General features: G+C 40.6%; 1 protein-coding gene across 2 annotated transcripts in view; it reads right to left on the reverse strand.

The window, feature by feature from the left end:
* The window catches only part of PITPNC1 (phosphatidylinositol transfer protein cytoplasmic 1), a 78075-nt gene that overhangs the window by 11660 nt on the left and 45410 nt on the right, over positions 1–21005 (reverse strand). For both annotated transcript variants that reach the window (XM_039715924.1, XM_039715925.1), the window contains exons 5-6: positions 17341–17412; positions 8010–8105 (exon numbers count right to left, since the gene is read on the reverse strand). In XM_039715924.1, coding sequence (XP_039571858.1) covers positions 8010–8105; positions 17341–17412 — 168 coding nt within the window. The remainder of the gene's footprint in view (positions 1–8009; positions 8106–17340; positions 17413–21005) is intronic.

Here is a 21005-nt window from a genome sequence, read left to right on the forward strand (position 1 = left end):
ACAATCATATCATCCAGGACGTTTTCTGCTGTGAGAAAATCTGTTATTGCAAGTCATTACAGAGCAGTGCACTCCAAGGGTTATTTATGGCCTTGAGAAAAAAAAATAATTAAAAATTGCTTCTTCAGAGCCTGCTTTTCCACTGCCCCTTGGTGTGAACTGCTTGTACTTTCCACCGGTGCCTGTCTCCTGAAATTGTGTCCAGCTGGGGCTTGGACACTTCACCACTGACCCTGACACATGTTCATCCTAAGCTAAGTAGGAAACTCCTGCAGTTTATCCATCTCTGGTTACAACTGAGCTATGAGCAGACACCGAGTAATCCCAACTCTGTTCCTCTTTCAGGAACTGGGAAATCAAAGAAACTACAACATTGAAATTACGACATAATTTCATAAAACCATTGAAGGCATTAGTTCATCTTTTTAAAGTTTACATTCATCTGTAGTAGATACAGTTTTATCTATGAAAGTGTTATTTTCCATATTGGTATGATTCTATTTCCCATTATGTCCAATCCTGCTAATTATATCCTGTAAATAGAAATAATTTATGGTTAAGCACTGGTTGTCAGAACTTGAAAATTATGTCATTTCAGAAAATTCATAGTGGAGCTTCTAAAATCTGTCCTGAAGAGTAACCAGCAGTGCTCAGCTGTGTTCCTTCCCCAGTGCTGAGGTCTGGGAAGATCCTTTGTTATAAAAGTAGTTAATCATGTACTTAAATAGTGCTTAAATTATGCATTAAATGGATGACAATCAGGAGAAAAAACACAAAAAATTGATAACTACTCTGATCTTCATTTTGCTTCATTCAGTGTGAGTTTATATATGACCCAGCATTCCTGTTCCCTACTGTTCAGTTATCTCTTGACTTCTGGTTTTATCCTAAACTGAAGCTCTGCCACTAAAGTTCTCTCCAAAGCTCTGATGAGGTGATAGTCTTTCCTCCCTGTGAAAGTCACTGCTTTTATTGCTGACACAGGCTTTGCAAAGGGGAGACTTTGAGCTCACAGTGTCATAAGGTTTCAATGTTAAATCATAAAAACAGTTCAGCATCATCATTTATCAGAGCAACACCCCCTGTACAGCACAGCTCGTGGGCACAAGCTGCTGCCAATCTTCTCACCCAGCAAAGCTCAGCCACAGATGGATCTACACATTTTCTGTTTGAAAGAGCTGTTTAATAATTGATCATTGCCTGAAGCAATCAATATAATAATAACACCAATAAAAAGAAAAAAGGGAAGAAAACATAATATTCAGAAAAATATAACATTCTAGTTGGAGGTTCCTTAAAAAAAGAAATCATTACAGAAAATATGATTTCAAATATGCCTGCAAAATATTCCACTGTGAAATAAGAATCTCTAAAAAGGAAAATAGTTTCCTATAAGTCAGGGGCTGCTGTTTTTTACACACACACACACACACACACACACACACACACACAGTGCTGGTGTGATGGAGCCATTGGCTTGATTCAGCATTTCAGATACACACTTTAATAATTCTGAGTGTTGTCCTTTACAATCCTTCAGAGATAACCAGAACTATAATGGAATAACTTCAGTGCAGTCCAAAGGGATTTAATGTAATCAATTTGAGTCAGTATCAAATATCAAGACATTCTAACTGAAAATGAAATAATGAATAACTGCCCTGCATCACTGCTCCTTCCCAAGTTTTATGGGTTGGGTCTGGTTTGGTTTGGTGAGTTTAACCAGCAGACAAGGGGACACACAGTGGGAATCACTCTGAACTTGGTGGCCCACAAATCACCCACCAGCTGTGTGGTAAATGCAACTGATCCATGACACCACTCCCAGGTGCAAATTCCCTTAAGAGCACCCAGAGATGGCACCTCTGCAGCCCCTAATCCTGTCCCTTTTTCTTGAAGGACGTGAGGATTAGTCACAAATTGGCTGGAGAGCTCCATGGGAAGAGCCAGTTCAGCAACTCTCATCAAACAGCTCTTAGGGAAATTCCTGCCTCTGTGCAGCATTAACATATTGATACTATAAAACTGCAGGCTGTGAATGGAAGCCAGGCCTCAGAGGAACAGATTTGCAGCCTGCTGTATGAAAGATCAAGGTGTTAAAGACTTTCCTGAGTGCTTGCTCGGGGAGCTGAGCCTCAAAGGCTGCACAAGAGCCAAGCAGGGGGATGCAAGGCACGCTGTGACATTGGGCAAAGTCACCTTGAGAATTCCACGTCTGGGCCATCAGCTCAAAGGACACAAACATTTGACAGAGGTGAGCTCTTGTAAGGAAAACTAATATCCCTGGGATTTAACCCAGCTGCTGAAAAATTACATGTTTAACAACATCTTGACTGTTTTAGAAACGCACAAATTCTGTCTCAGCAATTGCTTGTCCCATGGATCATACAAGGAAGCTTTTAGGGGAAGAATCTCTACATTCACCTCTATATTTTTACACTTTTCCTAGCCTCAGCTATTGACCACAGCCACGGGCAGCAAGCCATGCCAGAGGGACTTTGGTGGAACCAGGACTGCTCATCTTCTGCTCTTCAATGCCTGATCCAAAGCCTACTGAAATTAGTGAGAACTTGGACAAGAATGATTTTATGTGCCTTACTCGTGGGTTCAAATTGCTAAATTAAGACTCGCAACCTGGAATTGTTTCTACAATTAGGAACAGAAGGTCCTTCTATGACAAAAAAAAAAGAAGCAGGGCTGATAATTTTCCATTAAAAGCAAACAGAAGTTATGTTGGTACCCAGCACTGCTGCTCTCGGCAGCACTCATGGCACACGTACTTGAAGCTTTTCCTCCTGTAACTAGAAGCTGTGCAAGCTGAACTTTGCTCTGACCCCACTTTCATGTTATTATTTTGATAATTAATTTTGTGTGTTCCTTATTTTTGCTTTTAAACACCCATGCCTTTCTTCCTAGAGAAGGCATCATCCAAAGAATACTGTGTCTATTCACTATTTTCCCCTTGATTTATCTACTGGCAAAATCCTCAATCTGTTTTAAATGTAATGGCATAGCTAAAATCTTTTTGTTTAAATAACCTTCTTGTCCTTTTATCAGACACAATTTATTAGGAAAGCCCATCTGGCAAATCCTTTTGCTAGAGGAGCAAAACCTACTCTGTATTTGCAATACATTATTGCCAGGTGCAGAGTGATTTAAAAATAGCACTTCTGCCAACAGAGCAGAAACATCATAACCCGTGAGCTGGGCTTAGTTGAGAATGAAATGTAAAATTACAATGAAATAAAAGCCTCTGTATGTGGGATATGGATTCAAACATAGCACTCTCCCAGGTTTTATTACTTAGACCACGAGGCAATGTGTTTATTGATAGAGTCTATTATTTATCACTTAACATTTATTTACTTAACTTTCCTCACGGACGTCACGGGCATCAGACATGGAATGGCAACGCCCTTTCCAGGAAGCAAACCCAGCCCTGGGTTATTGCAATGCCTTTTCTCAATTAATTCTGACCTGTTACTTTGTACTCAGGGTTAAATAATGAAATGCATTTGTTGTTTACAGAAAACCTCCAAATCTGCCTGGCACACTTGCCCTCAGCTCTGCCACGGTACCAGGCCTGACTGGAAGCTGCCACTCCACCCTGGAGCTGGCAGCACCTCCCTGTGAGTGCTGGCAGCCTGCACGGGCCACCCCAGCAGCCGTGTCACCCTTCTGTCTCCCCTGGCTGCTTGTGTGGCCCTTCCAGCACGGGCAAAGGTCCCCAGGCTGAGGCTGCTGCCAGAGGTGAAAGTGAAGCCTGCTGTGCCACGCACCCTGTCCTCTCCCTGAAGTACCCAGGTGTCCCTGAAACAGATCCTTCCTTCCTTTAATGCCTGGATTCATTTTTTTCAGACTCCTAAGGCAATATCATGGTGCTTTTGAAGTGCAATCATTTTTTCCCTCTTTATGCTGAAGACCATTTTGTTTCATCTTGAATTTCAGAACCAATCATGGCTTTAATACCTGTCATCTGCCATTTCAGCATCAGCTGTAGTTGCTCAGTTTGAGATTTCAGCTTTTATAGCCAGGGCTCAGGAAAGATTTATTGATGTAGAGATGCCATCATAGACATTTATGTGGAGTAATTTTTTAAGGACTTAAAAAAAAATTATATGAAATGGTATTTTCTGGAAGATCCAGCTAAATACTTAAGAACTGTAAATATGTGAGGTGTTAAAATATGATAATCCAGCCAGCCTTTATGTAAACTCACACACCAAGTGAGTAAGGAAAAGGAAATGTTCATACTTTTTCGTATCCTTCACTGAACTCCTGTGCTGACACACTTATGGGGGCTGAGGCAGCTGGGTTATTTCAGCTACCATCATTTAGTGATGTGACAGAGGTTTTGTTACTCTGAAAGCACTTGGACAGGCGTGAGGTGGGCCTGTCCCAGAGCAGCTGTGCTAAAGGAGAAAAGCCAGCAATGCAAGAAGGAAACTGCAGCAGCTGCATGGAATCTGTTTAGAAGCAGCCTGGAAGGTTTATTCCATTTGTCCAGCTCTCTGTTGCTGTGTTATAAACAGGAAATGAAACATTGTTAATTCTGAGAACTTGAATATGTTTGCACTGAACATTTTGCTCAGTAGCTCATAGCTATGGTAAATGTTTCATTTCATGAATGATTCACTGGAGGCCCTCACTCCTCAGCACAGCTCAGTTTTGTTCTTTTCTATATTTCAGACAAATATATCTGTCTATATAGCTACTGATACATATTCATTGATGCTAAAGTCACAAGGAAATGACTTCACAAAATGTGCAACTACTCTTACCTGGCTGGTACATTCTGTGTACAGAAATACAAAATTCTGTACTTGATGCAATATGTACATCCAGGTTTGGAAAACACACGGCTCCTTACAGGTAAACAGGCAAACTTGTTAGCTGGGATCTAGAATCAACCTTTCTCCATTTGGAACCTCACATTTAAACTTCTTAAAACTTGAAGGATTAGACCCACACTTGTAAAAAATCTTGTATTTGAGATGTGGTTACTTCACCATGGAGCTTGTAGATGGTCACGAAGTTAAAGGGAGGTTGCCTGCTTTAGGACGCCTGAATTGCTGCAGTTTCACCTCCTCCAGCCTTCCACAAAGAGAAATCAGCTCAGCCCCACGACAGAGCTGGGCTCTGTGTTTGTAGTAGCTCACAAAGCTGCCTTCTGATTCCCTATTGACCTGGTGATTTCAGTCTCCTGTGCACCCTGCCAAGCCCTTCATCCTTAAGGGCATCCCAATCACTTGGGATTCTGTTCAGGAGATCCCTCAGTGTTACTGGGAGAGGCTCCCTTGAAGTGTCCTGCAATGAAGCAACAGCTCTCCTTAAGCCTCCAGCTAACTGGATTCTTCACTTTTCCATTTTAGTTAATATTTAGAAAGAGAGAAAAGCAAATATGCACACAGTTGAATTCAATCATTTTCCCTTCAGCCAGGACATTTTTGTGGAACACATTTCCCCTCTCAGCACCGGTGAGAATGAGCTGTTCAACTCAAATGGAGTATTATACTTACAAGGATTATTTATATATTTTGTCTTTTTATGTGTGAATCACTGTTATGGAAATGAAAATGGAATCTGTTTTTAAGATTCATGTCAGGACAACTGAAAAACTACATTTCAGATCATAGGTGGGAGGACACAGTGGCTTTGTCCTTCTACCACCAGGCTCATAAGTCCCAGCACGGAGCAAGCAGAGGAAGTAGTGTGTGAAGGCTTTAAATTATTCAAGCCACTCTCTAGTATGCAGTATTACAGCTAAATAATGACATTTGCTGTTAAATCTCAAGTATATTTTTAATTGAAGAGGAACAAGCTTTCGTCAGGATGTAAAGAAAATTAAAGCTCATTTCTAGAAGCTGCCAAACATGCTGACCCTGATAAAGAACTTGCTTTATTTTAAGCCTGTGAAAGACCCAACGAAATGAAGAGATTACTGACATGCCTGAAGTTAAAATTGTTCTCATTGGTCTTTCTGGATGGGAGTCAGGACATTTATCCTGTGGGATCTAATTGTTAAATCCTGAGGATTGCACTTCACTTTTAATCTTTAAATTTCGTATCAGTTCAGATTACATGATTTAAAAGCAGCCAAATTGTTGTTATTAGTGCAACTAAAATACCTTTCAAAAGCTTACACAAACTGGGTTTATCGGAAGCTGCCATTTGGGAAACACAAACCCTTTCTCATTTGCATAGAATTGCTGTTCTGATTGAAAACAGATGTAAATTACATTTACAAACATAAAAAAATCTTTTTCTTGTCTCTAAATTATGAAGGAGGCCTCATCAGAAATGGGAATTTGGCTTCATGTTCATCATATGGTAAATAAAACCCCCACAGTTTGTAAACTTTGGAAGATCCACTATTTTCAATTATTATTAATTCATTATCAACTGCAGCATGTACACAGTTAAATACTAAAGGTGTTCTTACTGCTCTGTATGAATTCTGAAACAGAATTTGGTAGTCAACAGAAAAATCATCCATCAGTACAGAAAAAAAACAACAGATGCTGGGCTATTTTTGTTGTTTAAAGCCATATAAAATTCCATTTCACTTGGAATTGGGTTTTTAGATTTGACTTTGAAATAGCAACACAAAGACTCTGGAATGCTTTTCTCCTTTAAGATGAGCCTGTTTTTCTGAGATTAATCTGATTAATCTGAGATTAATCACAGGGAAATTATGCTTAACAGTTGGCTATTAAAAATGAGCAGGAAAGTTGCAAAACTGGTTGTCACCTTTGTGTTTACAATTTCTGAAGTGCAGAGAATGAGATGAAAAATCTCACAGGAATTCTTTAAAGTACATTCAAATGCTGACCTGTTCCATTAGCAGCTCATTCCTAAATGGAACCAGAAGCCATGGAGCTCAGATAAGATGATGGGACCAATAAGCTGTTTCATGAGGTGTTATATAATTTTTGGTACTAAACAGATAGGTTTCATTATCTAAGAAAAGTAATAAAATTATTTTTCATTCTACTGTAGGCTCAGTTTTGGTTTATGACCCATACATAGCATTCAATATAGGATCTATATAAATGGAAGATAACAAGTACTCGACATTTTTAGTCTGAAAATCATGTCTCCTATAGTATAGAAATATATTCCTTGGCAAGTCCTCACTTTCTATCCTAAAAATGATTATGTAGTCTCGTTTTAGATAGTTAAACAGCTGCCATACTCACTGCCAGCTATGAATATAGACTTGGCTCCAGAGGCAAATCATATCTCCAAAATTAAATGCGAGCATAGATCTGATCATTCCTCTCTAGCTGCTTGTTGTGAACCATCATTTATCAACTCTGAGATTAAAACATTGAGACCTCATCTTCATTTGCATGGTGGCTGCTGATTTCAAGCAGTGAATTGCATTGACCTAGAAGAAGCAGGCTCTTCAGAGATGTGCTCCATCAAATATACATGGGAGCAATTTCCGAGGGAATTTTCTGAGTGACTCTGCCTGCTGCCATTGATGCTTTTTGGCAGATCTGCTGCAGTCTGCAGTGTGCTTCAGTCCCTCTTGGTCTTGTGACATTGTTCCCTTCAAGCAATTGTGCATCAACCCCTTGTCACTGCAGCACATCTGTCCTTTGCAGGTCTTGGACACTTTGCAGGGCTCACTGATCAGGGTGGGATGCAAGTAAGGACAGCAGGGGTGTTTAAAAGTGCTCAGATCTGCAAACTCTTCAATGAGCTTCATAATGCAAAGGAAAGGCCTTTTCTAGTTTGGACTAATTCAGCTGAATATCAAAGGTCTGGTACAGGATGTGTTCTGATAAAGGTAGGAAAGCATTTCAAAGAATCATCTGCAAAAGAAAGTGTTGGGCAATCTAGACAGAGGCTGCAGTCTGCTTCCCCTCTGACCAAAGGCTCTTGAGATATTACTGACCAGCAAGATTTTGTACAAAAATAAAATGGTTTTGATTCCTATCCAGGCTCTTCTAAAGCCTCTTACCTTCCCTTCCTCCCCAGTTCACAGCCAAGTTGCCTCTTACCTCTGATTCCTTGTAATAGCGCTCGGGAATCTCATCGCTGGCAATATCAATAAAGCAGACTTCTCGCTCCAGATCTTTAGCTTCTTTGTCAAAAATCTGCAAGAGTTAAAGAAATTCCAGGCTGTTACAGAACAACACCCTCACAAAATCCACCTGGAATAACTGTTATAAGCAGTTTCAATGACTTCTGCAACAGAATTTATTTTAGGCTTGTGCCTGAACAGCATTGTGTAAAATACTCAAGTTTTTGCAGGAACACATTCTCCACCCTGCTGCTCACATCGTGTTCAGCACTGCCTGCTCCCACTGCTGTTCTTCCTTGGATTTTTTTGGAATGGAGACTTTGCTTGCAAACATTAAGGTCAACAATTTGGATTGTTTTTACTGTATTCTCCAATCTTTGTACCAGATTCTGTCACTGTGTAAAAAACCCAACTCTCTGTACTCAGGGGTTTCCCCCTCCAAGGACTACAGCAATGTGCAGGTGTTTGCTGGGAACAGTCAGTGTGAGTTGTTGTTACACTGAAAATCAAAATTTTCCTTGAACTGCCTCAGTGGAAGCTGCAGGCTTCCCCAGCCCACCCATGCACACACATTTCAATCCTTTAGGACCCTGTTTGGAACAGCAAGCCTCCTGTTCTACGCAAGGTGAACGATGGAGATATTTTGAAAATCCAGGTCATTTGCAGCTGCAGCACAGTATCCTTCTGTGCCTGTGTCGATAATTTAATTATTTAGGCATCTCAGTGACCCATGTGACTTACACTGTGTCTGCAATACATTTTCCTCATGATTCTGAGACTTGGAAACAGCACTGAGCTAAAAGGTTACCACGAATTAGTGCCATGAAATTCAGGGAAGTTGTGCATCCACTGTAAGAATCAGTAATAAGCTCACAATGTGCTTTTTCCTTCAGGGCACAATGTTCTATAGCTGATATTTCCAGGAAGCAAAAATAGTTTTGTTTTCTTTCTTTTTTTTTTTAAATAAATGCATTGAATGCTCTCTTGATTTAATTAAATTCTAGAGGAACAGTTAAAAATACAAAATGCCAGCAACTCTTTAGTAACAGAAATGCTACTTCATTATTTCTGAAAGCATTGGGGCTGCCCATTTAAAGCATTCAAAAAGAGCAATGGACTCCAGGGAACACAGGAACCAGCTGGTAGGAAGAAAATTGCTCAGGAAATCGTCTTTCAAATACAGGAAAAGCTGAAGTTTGACTCTACAATTTTAACTTGTCTTGGTAGTGAATAAAACAGGCAGCACTGAATGCTCACTGAGCTGGATGTAATATGTTCACACATCTGAAACTGCTGAAGAACTGAGAAACTCCAACCTGGTTTTATTTGTATTATTATCCTTCTCTAATTGCTGTTTTGCAAAAACTTGTGTTAATTATTTGAGCAAAGTGGAACTTTGAAGGAAAGCCTTTCTCCTGTAGTGTTCCTTCTCTGAACTGGGTACATTGATGTAAATCACTTCTGTGTTTATATATATAATATAGGTCACCTTTTATAAGCTTCCTCACTTGCTTTTTTCCTAAACAAATTCAGGAATACAGAGCAAGCCCCGGATGAAATCAGTTGAACTATTTAAAGAATAAGATGCATTTCACCATAATCTGTCTAAAATAATGGAAATGGCATTAAATGGACATTAGCAGGTCAGCTGAGGCTTTGAATCTGTCCATGGCTTAGGCACAACCCCATAAATTCAAGCGTATGCAAATCTCTGCCCATTTGCAAGGGCCTAAATGGAAATTATTACCCAGTATCTTATCCAAAGAAATGTGCCCTGCTCTGTCCCAGACTTGATCCACATATTTCACCTCATGTGAAAATTACTCTAAATTCCTTTTCTCTCTTTAAAATGCTATGATGGAAGTGGGGATGGCAGATGCCTTTGCCAATCTGTCAAAACCAGGAGGAATTTTTCAACCATTTCAACGATGCCTTATTTGCTGCCGAGGCTGTCTCTGACCGTTCCCTTTATTCCAGAAGTTTGCTGAATGACATTCTTACTTCCCTTTGCCAGCAGAACTTGTTGTCTAATCATTTATGCTTCTCCCTTTCTCAGATTGTCCTCACAAGATTTGCAGCTGGAGATTTAATCTTCTCATTCTATCAGCAGTCGAAAATAAGAAGTCATTAGAGAACAAGACTGATTTCTTTGTTAGCTCTAATTCTCTTATTGCCTCTCTTAGCCACAGAGTCTTGGACTGCCTGAAACCCTGTAGGGAGGATGGGTTTATTGTGGCTGGGATCAAAGACACTAAAGAAACTTAAAAGTTTTAAAGGAAAAGATTAAAGGCCACAAAAAGAAGCATAAGGCTCCCAATCTGTGTAACTGTATTTGCAAATGTGCAGAAACTGAATGGTGAGAACAATCTGTATCCTTAAGAAGATGATGTAGAAGCCAGATTATTAAATATTATATTGGAAAGGACTGGACAGGCTTTACATTTGGAAGCCAAGTAATTAATTGAGATTAAAATACACAATCAAATGGAAAACAAAGAGCAACATTCAGACTGAAGTCGCCTTTTTGCCATGGGTTTTGGCTTTATTTTGGGGGGAGTAACGTGACAGTTTTTTTACAATAAACATTTATATACTTCCCTTTCCTTAGAGGAATGAAAACTCAGTATGATTTAGACTACATCACCCCCAGAATGACAGAAAGTGGGAGAAAGATTTCAGCTGGGTCTTCTTTATGACTGTCAATGGTTTCTTCTGGTGAAAATTAAAAGAAACTCAAAAACCAAAAACCAAACCAAAACACCCCCCCCCCCAAAAAAAAAAAACCCAAAACAAACCCAAACCAACAAAAATAAAAACTCCAACAAACAAACAAAACGTCCCACCCAAAACCACTAAAAAACCCCAACCAACATCAAACCAAACCAATCAACCAACCAGAAGCCAAAAGTTAAGTTCACAAACCACACCCCCCCACCCCCAGGCAGGTGATTCCAGAACCTCAAGAAAGACTGCTCGTACAGGATACTGCAGAAATGTAAGTCCTGGTGAATTAAATGTCATTCCTTTGTTTCCCTCATGCCCTACAAGGACATGTCCTGGCACACGCTTTGCTAGCACTTCCCTTCTCCTGGTAGCCACAGTCAGAACAGAAATCAGGTCAGGATGTGATGGGAAATTCAATATCCTCTTTTCTACAAGCATTTTTTCCTATTTGTTAATTTTTTTCTATGTTTAGGCTAAGTTGCTGGTTTCAATTTTATTCAGATGTAGTTAATCTAAAATATAACTTTATGGCCAACCTCCACAGCTAACTTGGATTGGATATAAACAGCATAAAGCCAATTTCTGCTGAATGCATTTATTCCATCCACACTGGCAAACTCCTCACTCCTCTGCACCACCAGGACTCCAAGAGTCACATCTGTGCCTCTGGCTTGGCTTTGTTTCATAATACATGATTCTCTCTTGTGATGTTTGTTTTCCATCTTCAAGAGCAAAGGAACCATCCGAGGGATTACCAGCTGGAAAGGTGTTTGGCTCTGTCATTACTACAAAATGCTTTTTTTTCCAGCCTAAACACAAGGAGTTTGTGGTCAGAAGGCTGTAAGGAGACAGCTAATTCATGGCAGGGCTGTAATTGTGGTGAGGACTGCTAGAATAATCCTTTTCTTCCATTAGAAAAATGCACAGAATATACTCTCCACCTTGAAATTCTCATCTCTGCAGACTGCCATGGCCAGAACCACTGGCTGCTCCTCAGTGTGTTGCTGCACACCTTGAGCAGGTTGTGTCACCTCCTCCACTGGAGCTCTCCTTTTTCTGAAGGAAAGCTCCTCAGAACTCAGACCCATGGAATTCATTCAGTGTGTAACTTTTCAATAAGTCATGTTCCAACCTCAGCTACTTCCAAATTCCCTAATTTTCTTTTGAGATTTACTTGGGCAGAGATTACAAGGAGTTGACCAATTTCAAACCTGTTTATGGGATAAAACTATTTATGTGGACATGCATAACTGGGAGCAATTTTTCTATGGAAAAAGACTAAATCTGTCTTTGAGAAGAGAAAATTTGGCTCCCTGAACTGGCTGGGAAGATCCCTGTGTGCCACAGAGTAGGAGAGGCAGTTACATATTAATCTGCAGCCTTGCTCCCTGCTCCTTTTGATCTCTGTGTCATGACTCTCCTATTATTCCACCTCCTATAAAATATCTCATTAAGATTTGTGCTGTCTGGACAGAGAACTGGATTTTTATGTAATTATGTCAAAGTAGCTGTGCTTCCAAGACCGCAAGAAACTATCTATAATATTTGCTGGGATTAGTTTTTTAAGTCACATCCAGTTCAGCTGCCAGATTTACTGACTAACTTCAGTAGTTCATTTAAAAAAATGAAAAAGTAGAGGCACAACCATATCACTTGTTCACACTCTGTCAGTGTGGGCCTTGTCATATGTTCTGTGATAGCCATATGTGCTTGGGACAGAGGATCTGCAGTTCAACAAAGAGAGCTCTTCCCTCAGGAGGAATTTCAGACCAACCTTTCCACTTGTTTGCCTTTATCTTTTCAGACTTCTTAGAGGGGGAAAAGCATTATAAAATCATGATTTATTCATTGCAAATTATGGGATACTCAGTACCATCATACAGGAGAAGTCCAGGTGCAAATCACCCTCAAAGTGTCCCTTGCTTGGGCTTTGCCATATTTTGAGTGATGCCCAGCAATCCCTTTGACAGTTTCCAGAATGAGATCCTGTGGTGCAGGTTAAACCAGGGCACAGCTGAATCCTTTTCAGCTGAAATCAGTGTTTCATGGCAGTTGCCTTAAATAGTGAATTTACATTTAATTTCCATGTGCTATATTCAAGTTTGTTACAACCTAGTTCCCCATTACTAAGACAGAAGACAAAAATAGAGGAAAAACCACCCTAAACTCAACCAAACTAGAAACGGATTTTCTTGTTAGCTGCCATATCTAAAATATATTTTATTTTAGTTGCATAATCAAGATTCAGACACTGAGTTTTCCAGAGAAAAATGTTATGCTACAAAGAGCAAGGCACTGGAAATTTTACATACAGTGAATTTTCATTATTGACAACATTTGAATTATTTGACAAGCTGTACTTTTTTTTTTTTTTTGCTTTTCCCAGACACCGTCAGATGGCAAAAAATCACTGCCCAAATATCAGCAGCAATTAATTCTGTGACTAAAAACCAAAACAAAACAAATCAACAGAAATCAGTCAAACATAACGATCCTCGTGCAACAAACAGGAAAATGGAATGTGTCTGTGATTCAGCGATCTGCTTGAGCAGTGTCTGTCCCCAGGCTGCCTTTGCTGCACCTTCAGCTGCCTTGCAGACGTTGTCCCAGTGGCAGAGGGTGACACGCAGGGACAGTGTGGCGCTGCCATGTGTGGCATGGCTGGGCACTGACTGCAGCAGCCACTGCAGCCATATGGTGTGGCCCTGCAATCAGCACAGCTGACTGCAATGCACAGTTGGTGCACTCCCCACGAGAAGGAAAGAGCCAAAATATGTGTCTGTGGTGCACACTGAGACAGTGAGGAAAAGAGATGGGAGAGGAGTGAGAGCGAGATGACAGCTCCTAAATCAGTCCTTTGTGACACAAATACTGAGCAGGCAATGGACTGTTGAAAGAAAATACCTGTCCAAATAACAAAGAGCTTAAGGAAGTGTTCTGATGGAAAGCACACACCCAATTTATTGACACACAAGCAGTAACTCCCACCCTCCTGCCTGCATTTCTACCGTTTCATTCAGTGCAGACCTGTAAGAATTCTCTCTGTAAGGATATCCCTTATGTTGTAAATATTCAGAATACAGACTTTATCAATCTATATTCAAATTCCCAAAGTGCTGATTTTCCTTTAGGAGAAGGGTGTGATTACTGCCCTTTTACACTGCTCTGTGCCCACTGAGGCTCTTGGCACCTGCACTTCCCCCTGCCCAGCACTGCCCAATGGAAGCAGCTCAGGATACAAAGGGAAGCAATATTTTCATTTTTTACACTGCTCTGTGCCCACTGGGGCTCTTGGCACCTGCATTTCCCCCTGCCCAGCACTGCCAATGGAAGCAGCTCAGGATACAAAGGGAAGCAATATTTTCATGACTCTAGAGATGCCACTTCCCATCTCATCTACATCTCACAAAACGTTCTAATTTTTAAAAATTCCATTTTGTCATTTAAAATCAAAATAAAATCAAAATAAAATTTCTCTTTAAGAAGCTGACTTTTAATTTAAAAGACCTGCAAGAGGAAATGCTGAGTGGCCTGACTCACTGGTCCAGTTTCTGACAGTGTTAATGAAGCTGTAAAGCTACAAGGTAGCAGGGACAATATTTGATGTACTCACATGCTCATCCAACACTGGCTCTGTTTTTCTAAGAATAGAGTTGCCATGGAACAGCTACATGGGATACATTAAAATCAGCTGCTCTGAGCACAGAAATCACAGCTCAGTGGATTTATGGTTCTGCACTACCACACAAGGTTACCTAAATAAAGACATTTCTTGTCCATTGTTCTTTCTGTCAGTGTTTATATTTGTGCAAATCAACTGCAAACTTTAACAGATTGGAGCAAGAATGCTTTAACACATTTAAAATAGCTTAAAATGGTAATGAATTCTAAGACACAGAAAAATCAGGCTCCAGAGCAGACACCACCTTTCACTAGTATTACTACTATCTTCTGTCATGCCAAATGAGAAGAAAAATCAGTAGGAGCTTTGCATCAAGCTATATTGCAATAATTCAATAGAATTATACCAGACAACACACCATGTTAAATGAAATAATTCTAATAACATCCCAGCCTACCAAATGACAGGAACCCAAGACCATTTATATTGCTTTCTTCCATGGATCAGTGGAATTAGTTTTAGTATCCTTATGTCTAAGTATTGCTTTTCACAATCAGTATCTACTTTATCAGACAGTATGGAAATGAAGAATAAATCAGAGTGCAAAGATGTAAAAAAAACCCCTCTACAATCTAAAAAAATACATTGCGAAATAGCTGAGTTAAAATCAGATTTGTATTATTGCCCTCATTACTGTAACATTAATATTCATTCAGTCTATTTTGCATTACAACTGCAAAATTTATAGAAGTAGTTTTTGGATTCATTATTTCTTCATCAGACAAGGCTGATAGTTTCAATGAAGGAAAATACAGTGTATCTATGGAAATCTATAGGAAAGGGTGCTGTGCTTCCTGTTGTTTTCTACCCGGACAAACAGTGACATTTAATCTAATCAGACAACTCGTCTGACACAAAGGAGAAATGCACTTTGCAAGTTCTTAAGGGAGGTTTAAGCCTGCCCATTGAGCAATGGAAATGAGGCTGACTCCTGCTCCTAGTTCCAAGGGGCTTGGATTAACAGAAGCCTCTCCATATTTAGGAACCTTCCAGCATTTCCAGTCATGTCTGTGGTCCCAGATAAAGGTCATGGGAGCACAAAAATGTAGATCTTCCATTGGTTTACTGTGTTCACACCAGGGAACAGCACAGCTCTCAGAATTACAAAATCAGGGAAATTAGGGCTGGAGTGCAACCTTCTAATTCAGCTGCTCTTTCTCCTCCTCAGTTCAAGCAGGGGTCAGTGAAATCTCTTAATCTAGGCAAACACTGGCTCAGTCTGTGACTCAGGTGCTGCAATAGAAAGGTAATATGATATTACCCCACTGGCAGTCTGGTAAAAATGCCATTGGAAGAGCTGGATTCAAGCAGAATAGAGTTTCTTTGATTTACATCAGTGGAGTATCCCACCTCTGTGCCACTTTCATCTGAATTCCCTGGCTGGATGCTGTTCAGGGCTTGATTCACAGTATTTTAGCCACAAGCTGACACACTGAAAGAATTCACTCTGCTTAAATAGCTTCAGTTCTTCCTCTGTCAGACAGCAGCCCAGATCACGTCAGCTCACTGCTGACATTATAATGCACCAGAAAATTAGTCTGCACCCTCCCAAAACCAAAGGTGTGGGCTTGCTCTGAATTAAAGTGCTGCCAAAAAGCAGAAGTGAACATTAAAAAGTGCATAAATTACACAATGTTCATCTAGCTGGTAATGTAATACACTTCTTTTTAACTCACTTGCTGATCTGGCTTAGAGTAGCAGCTACTGTGAGTGGCTGGTATCTGGTGGTTAATAGATGGTCCCTGTCATGTTCCCAGTGGGAAAGTGTCTGCATGCCAAAAGCATTATTCCAAATTCCACCTTGTTCTTGTACATGTAATTATTCTGCCATAAGCAGTGCAACAGCTGTCAGCCTCATGAACAGGCAGCCCCAGGGGGCTGAGGGAAATGCACCTCCCACCTGGAGAACAGAACACCTTCCTCTTACCAAGGCTGCTCGAGGGACACCCCAAAACACTGCAAGGCTGTGCTCAGACCCCTTAAAATCTGCTTGCCTGCCTTTTTCCTTTTCAAGAATGAGTTCAAACACCCCAGCTTTGGGTCCCTGTTTCACAGCTCAATTTTCCACACATTTAAACTTTGTTTTATACCTACAAGAAACCTCTTCCCATAAGTCTGCAACCAATGCATACCAAAATGAAACAGGAGGAAACACATTTGTGTATGAACCCAAGGGTTCAATCTTTACATCCTGGGCTTTAGTGAAAGTTATTCTTAATTTTTTTGCAAGGTAAAAGCAGACTCTGCTTTGCTCTCTGCACAGCAAATTCTGCCTGACCTCCTGCCCTCTGCTCCTGAGCCTCTCTGACCAGCAGCTGCTGGCTTCTCACTCCCACCCTTCCTCTGCAGAGGATTTTACATAGTTAATTGTCCTTCTCATCTCTAAGCTCTACCTCTGAAAATTTTTAACTTTGGGTAAGTGACTGCCAAAAGCATCAACCTAAGTGCACAGCCAAGCTGCCTTCTGAGATCTCTCATCTCTGCCCATTGTTTATAGTTTCCTGTTTGTTCTTCCTGACACCTCCTTGGAATTCAACCCCCTTTATTCAGAGATAATAATGTGAAACACAGAAAGTGGAATACCAGCACACCAAAAAAAACCCCAGTCATCTTTTCTTTACTTTCCATAAATGTTCATCACGACTAAATTCACATATGTCAATTATGCTGTGTTTAGAGGAGGAATAGAAGAGGCAGAAAGGAAGGTGTGTGCACAGATCTTTCATCTCCTGGTACTTCACAGGTAACTCCTCTGCAGCTGCTCAAGACCAGGACACCCAGGGAGGGGCAAAGGCACAAGTTTGATGGGGCTTTTTCCCAAATGGAGAGACCTCCAGGCCCCAGACAGACTGTGGTTAACAAAGAGCATTAAATCAACTTTTGCACGAGGTGCCATACTTACACTGTCGTTGCTTCCTTTGTTGTCCTCGTATTTTGTCTCTATATGAATGGAGAATTTAGGCAAAAACGAACACTGCAACAAAAGAAAAGTATGTTTAACACAAGAAATATGCCTTGCTTCATCAGCTGACACATTCAGTACATCCCTTTGGGTATCACCTTTCTTATTTTTTTCAGATTACTTCAAGAAAAAGAGTAAATGTTCCCAGAATGTAAACCTGAAAGGTTTGATGATTCTGGAGGGATCCAGAGATTCTATCTAAAAGCTGAAAATCATAATGAAGATATAAATAAATCAGTATAAGCAGTCTGGAGTAATTAGATGCAATGGTTTTCATGCTCACTATGCCCAAGAGTATGAATGTCCTGAATGTCTTGTTAGAAATTCAATTCACTAAGATCTTGAGGGCCCTCATTATAGACCAGTCTATCCCCATATAGAAAAACCCAAGGACACTTCACCAGATGCAGGTTCTGACCAAAGAGACAGCACTGCTTTCATATGTGAGGGCTTTTTCTTAATTTTCAGTGAGGAATGAATTTTAGCATCCTTTCCTATTAATGAAATTTAGATGGATTATGAACTCCTGTGAAAATTCCTTTTTACTAAATCCAAATAAATCTTTAGATAATAATTAAAAAAAAGGAAAGAAAAAAGAAGAATACACCAATGTTTTCCTGTTAAAGATTAATATTCTGTATTTACATGGGAATAAATATATTTTTCTGAGGATTGCTTAGCTTAGTTGGCTTATGAAGACTAGAATTTGTAATACTAGGCAACATAATCCCATCATAATAAATATTTCAAATATATTTTATTTATAAATTCACAGTTCTTCTTTCAAAGCAAGTTTGCAGACAGGCAGATAGAAGAGCTGTCTAACCAGCTCTAAATGACACTAGTTCAGCATCTTTCCCATTAGTCACCAAGGCTTTCCCTGCATTCACTGCCGGTTCCTTTGTGATGCATCACTAATCCCCTGTGGCAAATGACTCCTTCATGGGCTGTGCATGCAGGTTATACAAGGAGGGTGTTTGGACACCTCAGCTGCTGCTGGTCCAAGTCCAGGCATGAAACATTCAGAGAGTTCCTCAAGGGAGGGGCTGGTGAGTGAGGTGAGTAAGGGAGGAGGGTGTTGAGGAGGCCAGGTGAGTGCAGCAGCTGAAATCTAAGGCAGCTCCTTGGAGACTGCAGCAAAGACATCCCTCCATCAATGGGTATCACCCTGCAAGTCATTGCTCAGTCTTCTTCTGCTCACAGGACATCCACTATCAATCAGCACATCTAGAATCAATCCTTGTTGAAAAAACAAGTGAGAGATTCCTCAAAATAAGGTTCTGGTGCCATGGAAGGCAAAACTCCCTTCATGCTGTTGATCTGAAGCACAGCTGCAGTTTCAGAGGGAATTATGAATAAAACCAAATGTCAGATTTCCCTTTGACCTCGGTATTAAAGAAATGCCTGCTATTTTCAGTCACTGTCAGGAGGTTGCCAGCAATGAGTCAGGTCATGACACCCAAATGTCACCGTTCCATGTACTGAACGTGAGGCTGCATTGGGCTGCCTGCAGCAGCTCAACAAGCCACTGCTTGAGCCTAGCTGTTGATTCCTGTGACCCAGAATCTAAACTCTAATTAAAACAAGAGATCTTCTAACCTTGTATTTCAAAAAGGAGCATTAAGAAAAGACCAAGGTTCCTTAGACCAGCATAGAAGAATGGTGCCATTTACCTCAAGCCACCTCATTAGAGAGCCACTTTCTGTAAAGCCACCCACAGGCAGCCTCCCTGTGTGTTTAGCATGAAGGAGAGAACTGTTAACAACCTAATTTGAGATTATAAATGGCAACATGGGTTTACCCCAAATGAAAATTCAAATTCACCAGAAGTCCTCCACCGCAAAAATCTCTCTCAGAAACTCAACTGGCTGGCAACCACTGCTCTGGCAGCTGTGGGGGGTCTCGCTGCCTTACAGGAACACTTAGCAGGGTCCAAATTTTTGAACATTTCACAGAATGTGTCTCATGATTCATCAGCTGCACTCTGACTAATTGGCAGAGGGCTCTGGCAGAACCAGAAAACTGTTTGTGCATCATTCAAAAGACTATTATTCATCGTGCAAAAAGTTGGGTTTTTCCCCTCAAGTGGCGGCATATTTACTTAACTGGGGATTAAAATTGTTATGCAACAGTCAGAAACAAACTGGGGAATGAATAGTAGGTAATAAACCTTTTAGGAGATTCTTATTTTCTTCTGAGCACCAGTCCCTTTCTGCTCTGCCTCCTCTGGGGCCCGTGTTCTTCCAGCACTGACCCGGAGGCGATCGATCCGAGCGCACACAGGAATGCACAGGGCACGCTTTCCAGCTCTCCATTTCACTGCCTCTACAGCTCGCAAGGATCCTCTTGGGAATGAAATAGTGGCAAATTCAATCTTTAACTTGAAATTCAACTTAAGTTCTACAGAATCATTCCAAATCTTCGGTCACAGGGTCTTCAATGATAAGGTGTCTTTGTGTAAAGCTCTCAAAGGAGGCATCTCCAGGTATTGTCACCTCCAGACTTTTTAGATGTCTTATAAACTCCTTTAAAATTTTTATACCTTAGCACATCTGTGACACTCAAAAACAAATAAGGGGAATATTCAGGGGGTTTTGTTTGTTCTCCTAAACTTTCTATATTTGGTACCTCAATTTTGGAAGAACTAGGAGAGGTTTAAGGCTCAAGAGAGCACCAGCGCAATAACAGGAGAGTGAAGCAGTAATTACCCACGTGAGCAGGGGCATTTCCACCTTAGAATGAAGGGAATGAAAGCAGCATATGGAAAGCACAGCCCCCAGTAGCGTTTGCAATTCCCTACATATAACCTCTTGAAAAATACAAGGCCTATTTTTAGCATGATGATTGATTAGCGTTGCCATAGCAATAAGCAACACTTACAAGAACAGGGTAGAACCGAGGTGTGCCAAAACACTTGCCAAAGTCTTAAAGAGACAGTCAAACACAGGCAGGGTGTGACAATTATTTAATGAAAAGGGCTGTCAAATTCACCTTTGTTAGTAATTGCACCTGAGGTGGCTGTGGGAATTACTGCAGTTGTCAGCAAATATGTTGGTCTGAGAGAGGCTTCTTCACCCTCTGGAACCTGCTTTGTGTGAACGACGCCAGTTCATCAATGCTGGTTTCATTTTCCATGTGGTTTCTGCCTGCAGAATGTTCAAAGACCTGCTAGAGACCTCATCCTTGCTCTTCACCTCTCCTGTTCCTTGTGAATATTAATCCACAATCCTTGGCAGTTATTTCTGCACTGTAAAAATTAATCCCACTTTTTTTTTTTTTTTAAGCAGCAGAAGCATATTTCCCTAAATCTTAACATAAAAGCCCAGCAAGGCAGACATTTCATGCAAATGTTCTCTCTTATCTTCCGCCACTTCTCAGACTGATGATTTTTTTATATGGTCACATATGCATTGTTTTGACAACACAGGTGGAACTGGATTCTTTAGAGAGTGATCTCCATGGAGCCTAAAGACAAAGAACAGAGTGACTGCTACAATGACGTGAGAGTGTTCAAGGAAATGAAACCTTTTCCATAGGGTAACTCCCATATATCACATCCTTTAAATTCAATTTTTTTGCGTGTTATTTTGGTATTCAGGGGGTGA

Source organism: Passer montanus, unplaced genomic scaffold (assembly GCF_014805655.1).
Source record: "Passer montanus isolate IOZ18808 unplaced genomic scaffold, ASM1480565v1 scaffold35, whole genome shotgun sequence".
Taxonomy (NCBI): Eukaryota; Metazoa; Chordata; class Aves; order Passeriformes; family Passeridae; genus Passer; species Passer montanus.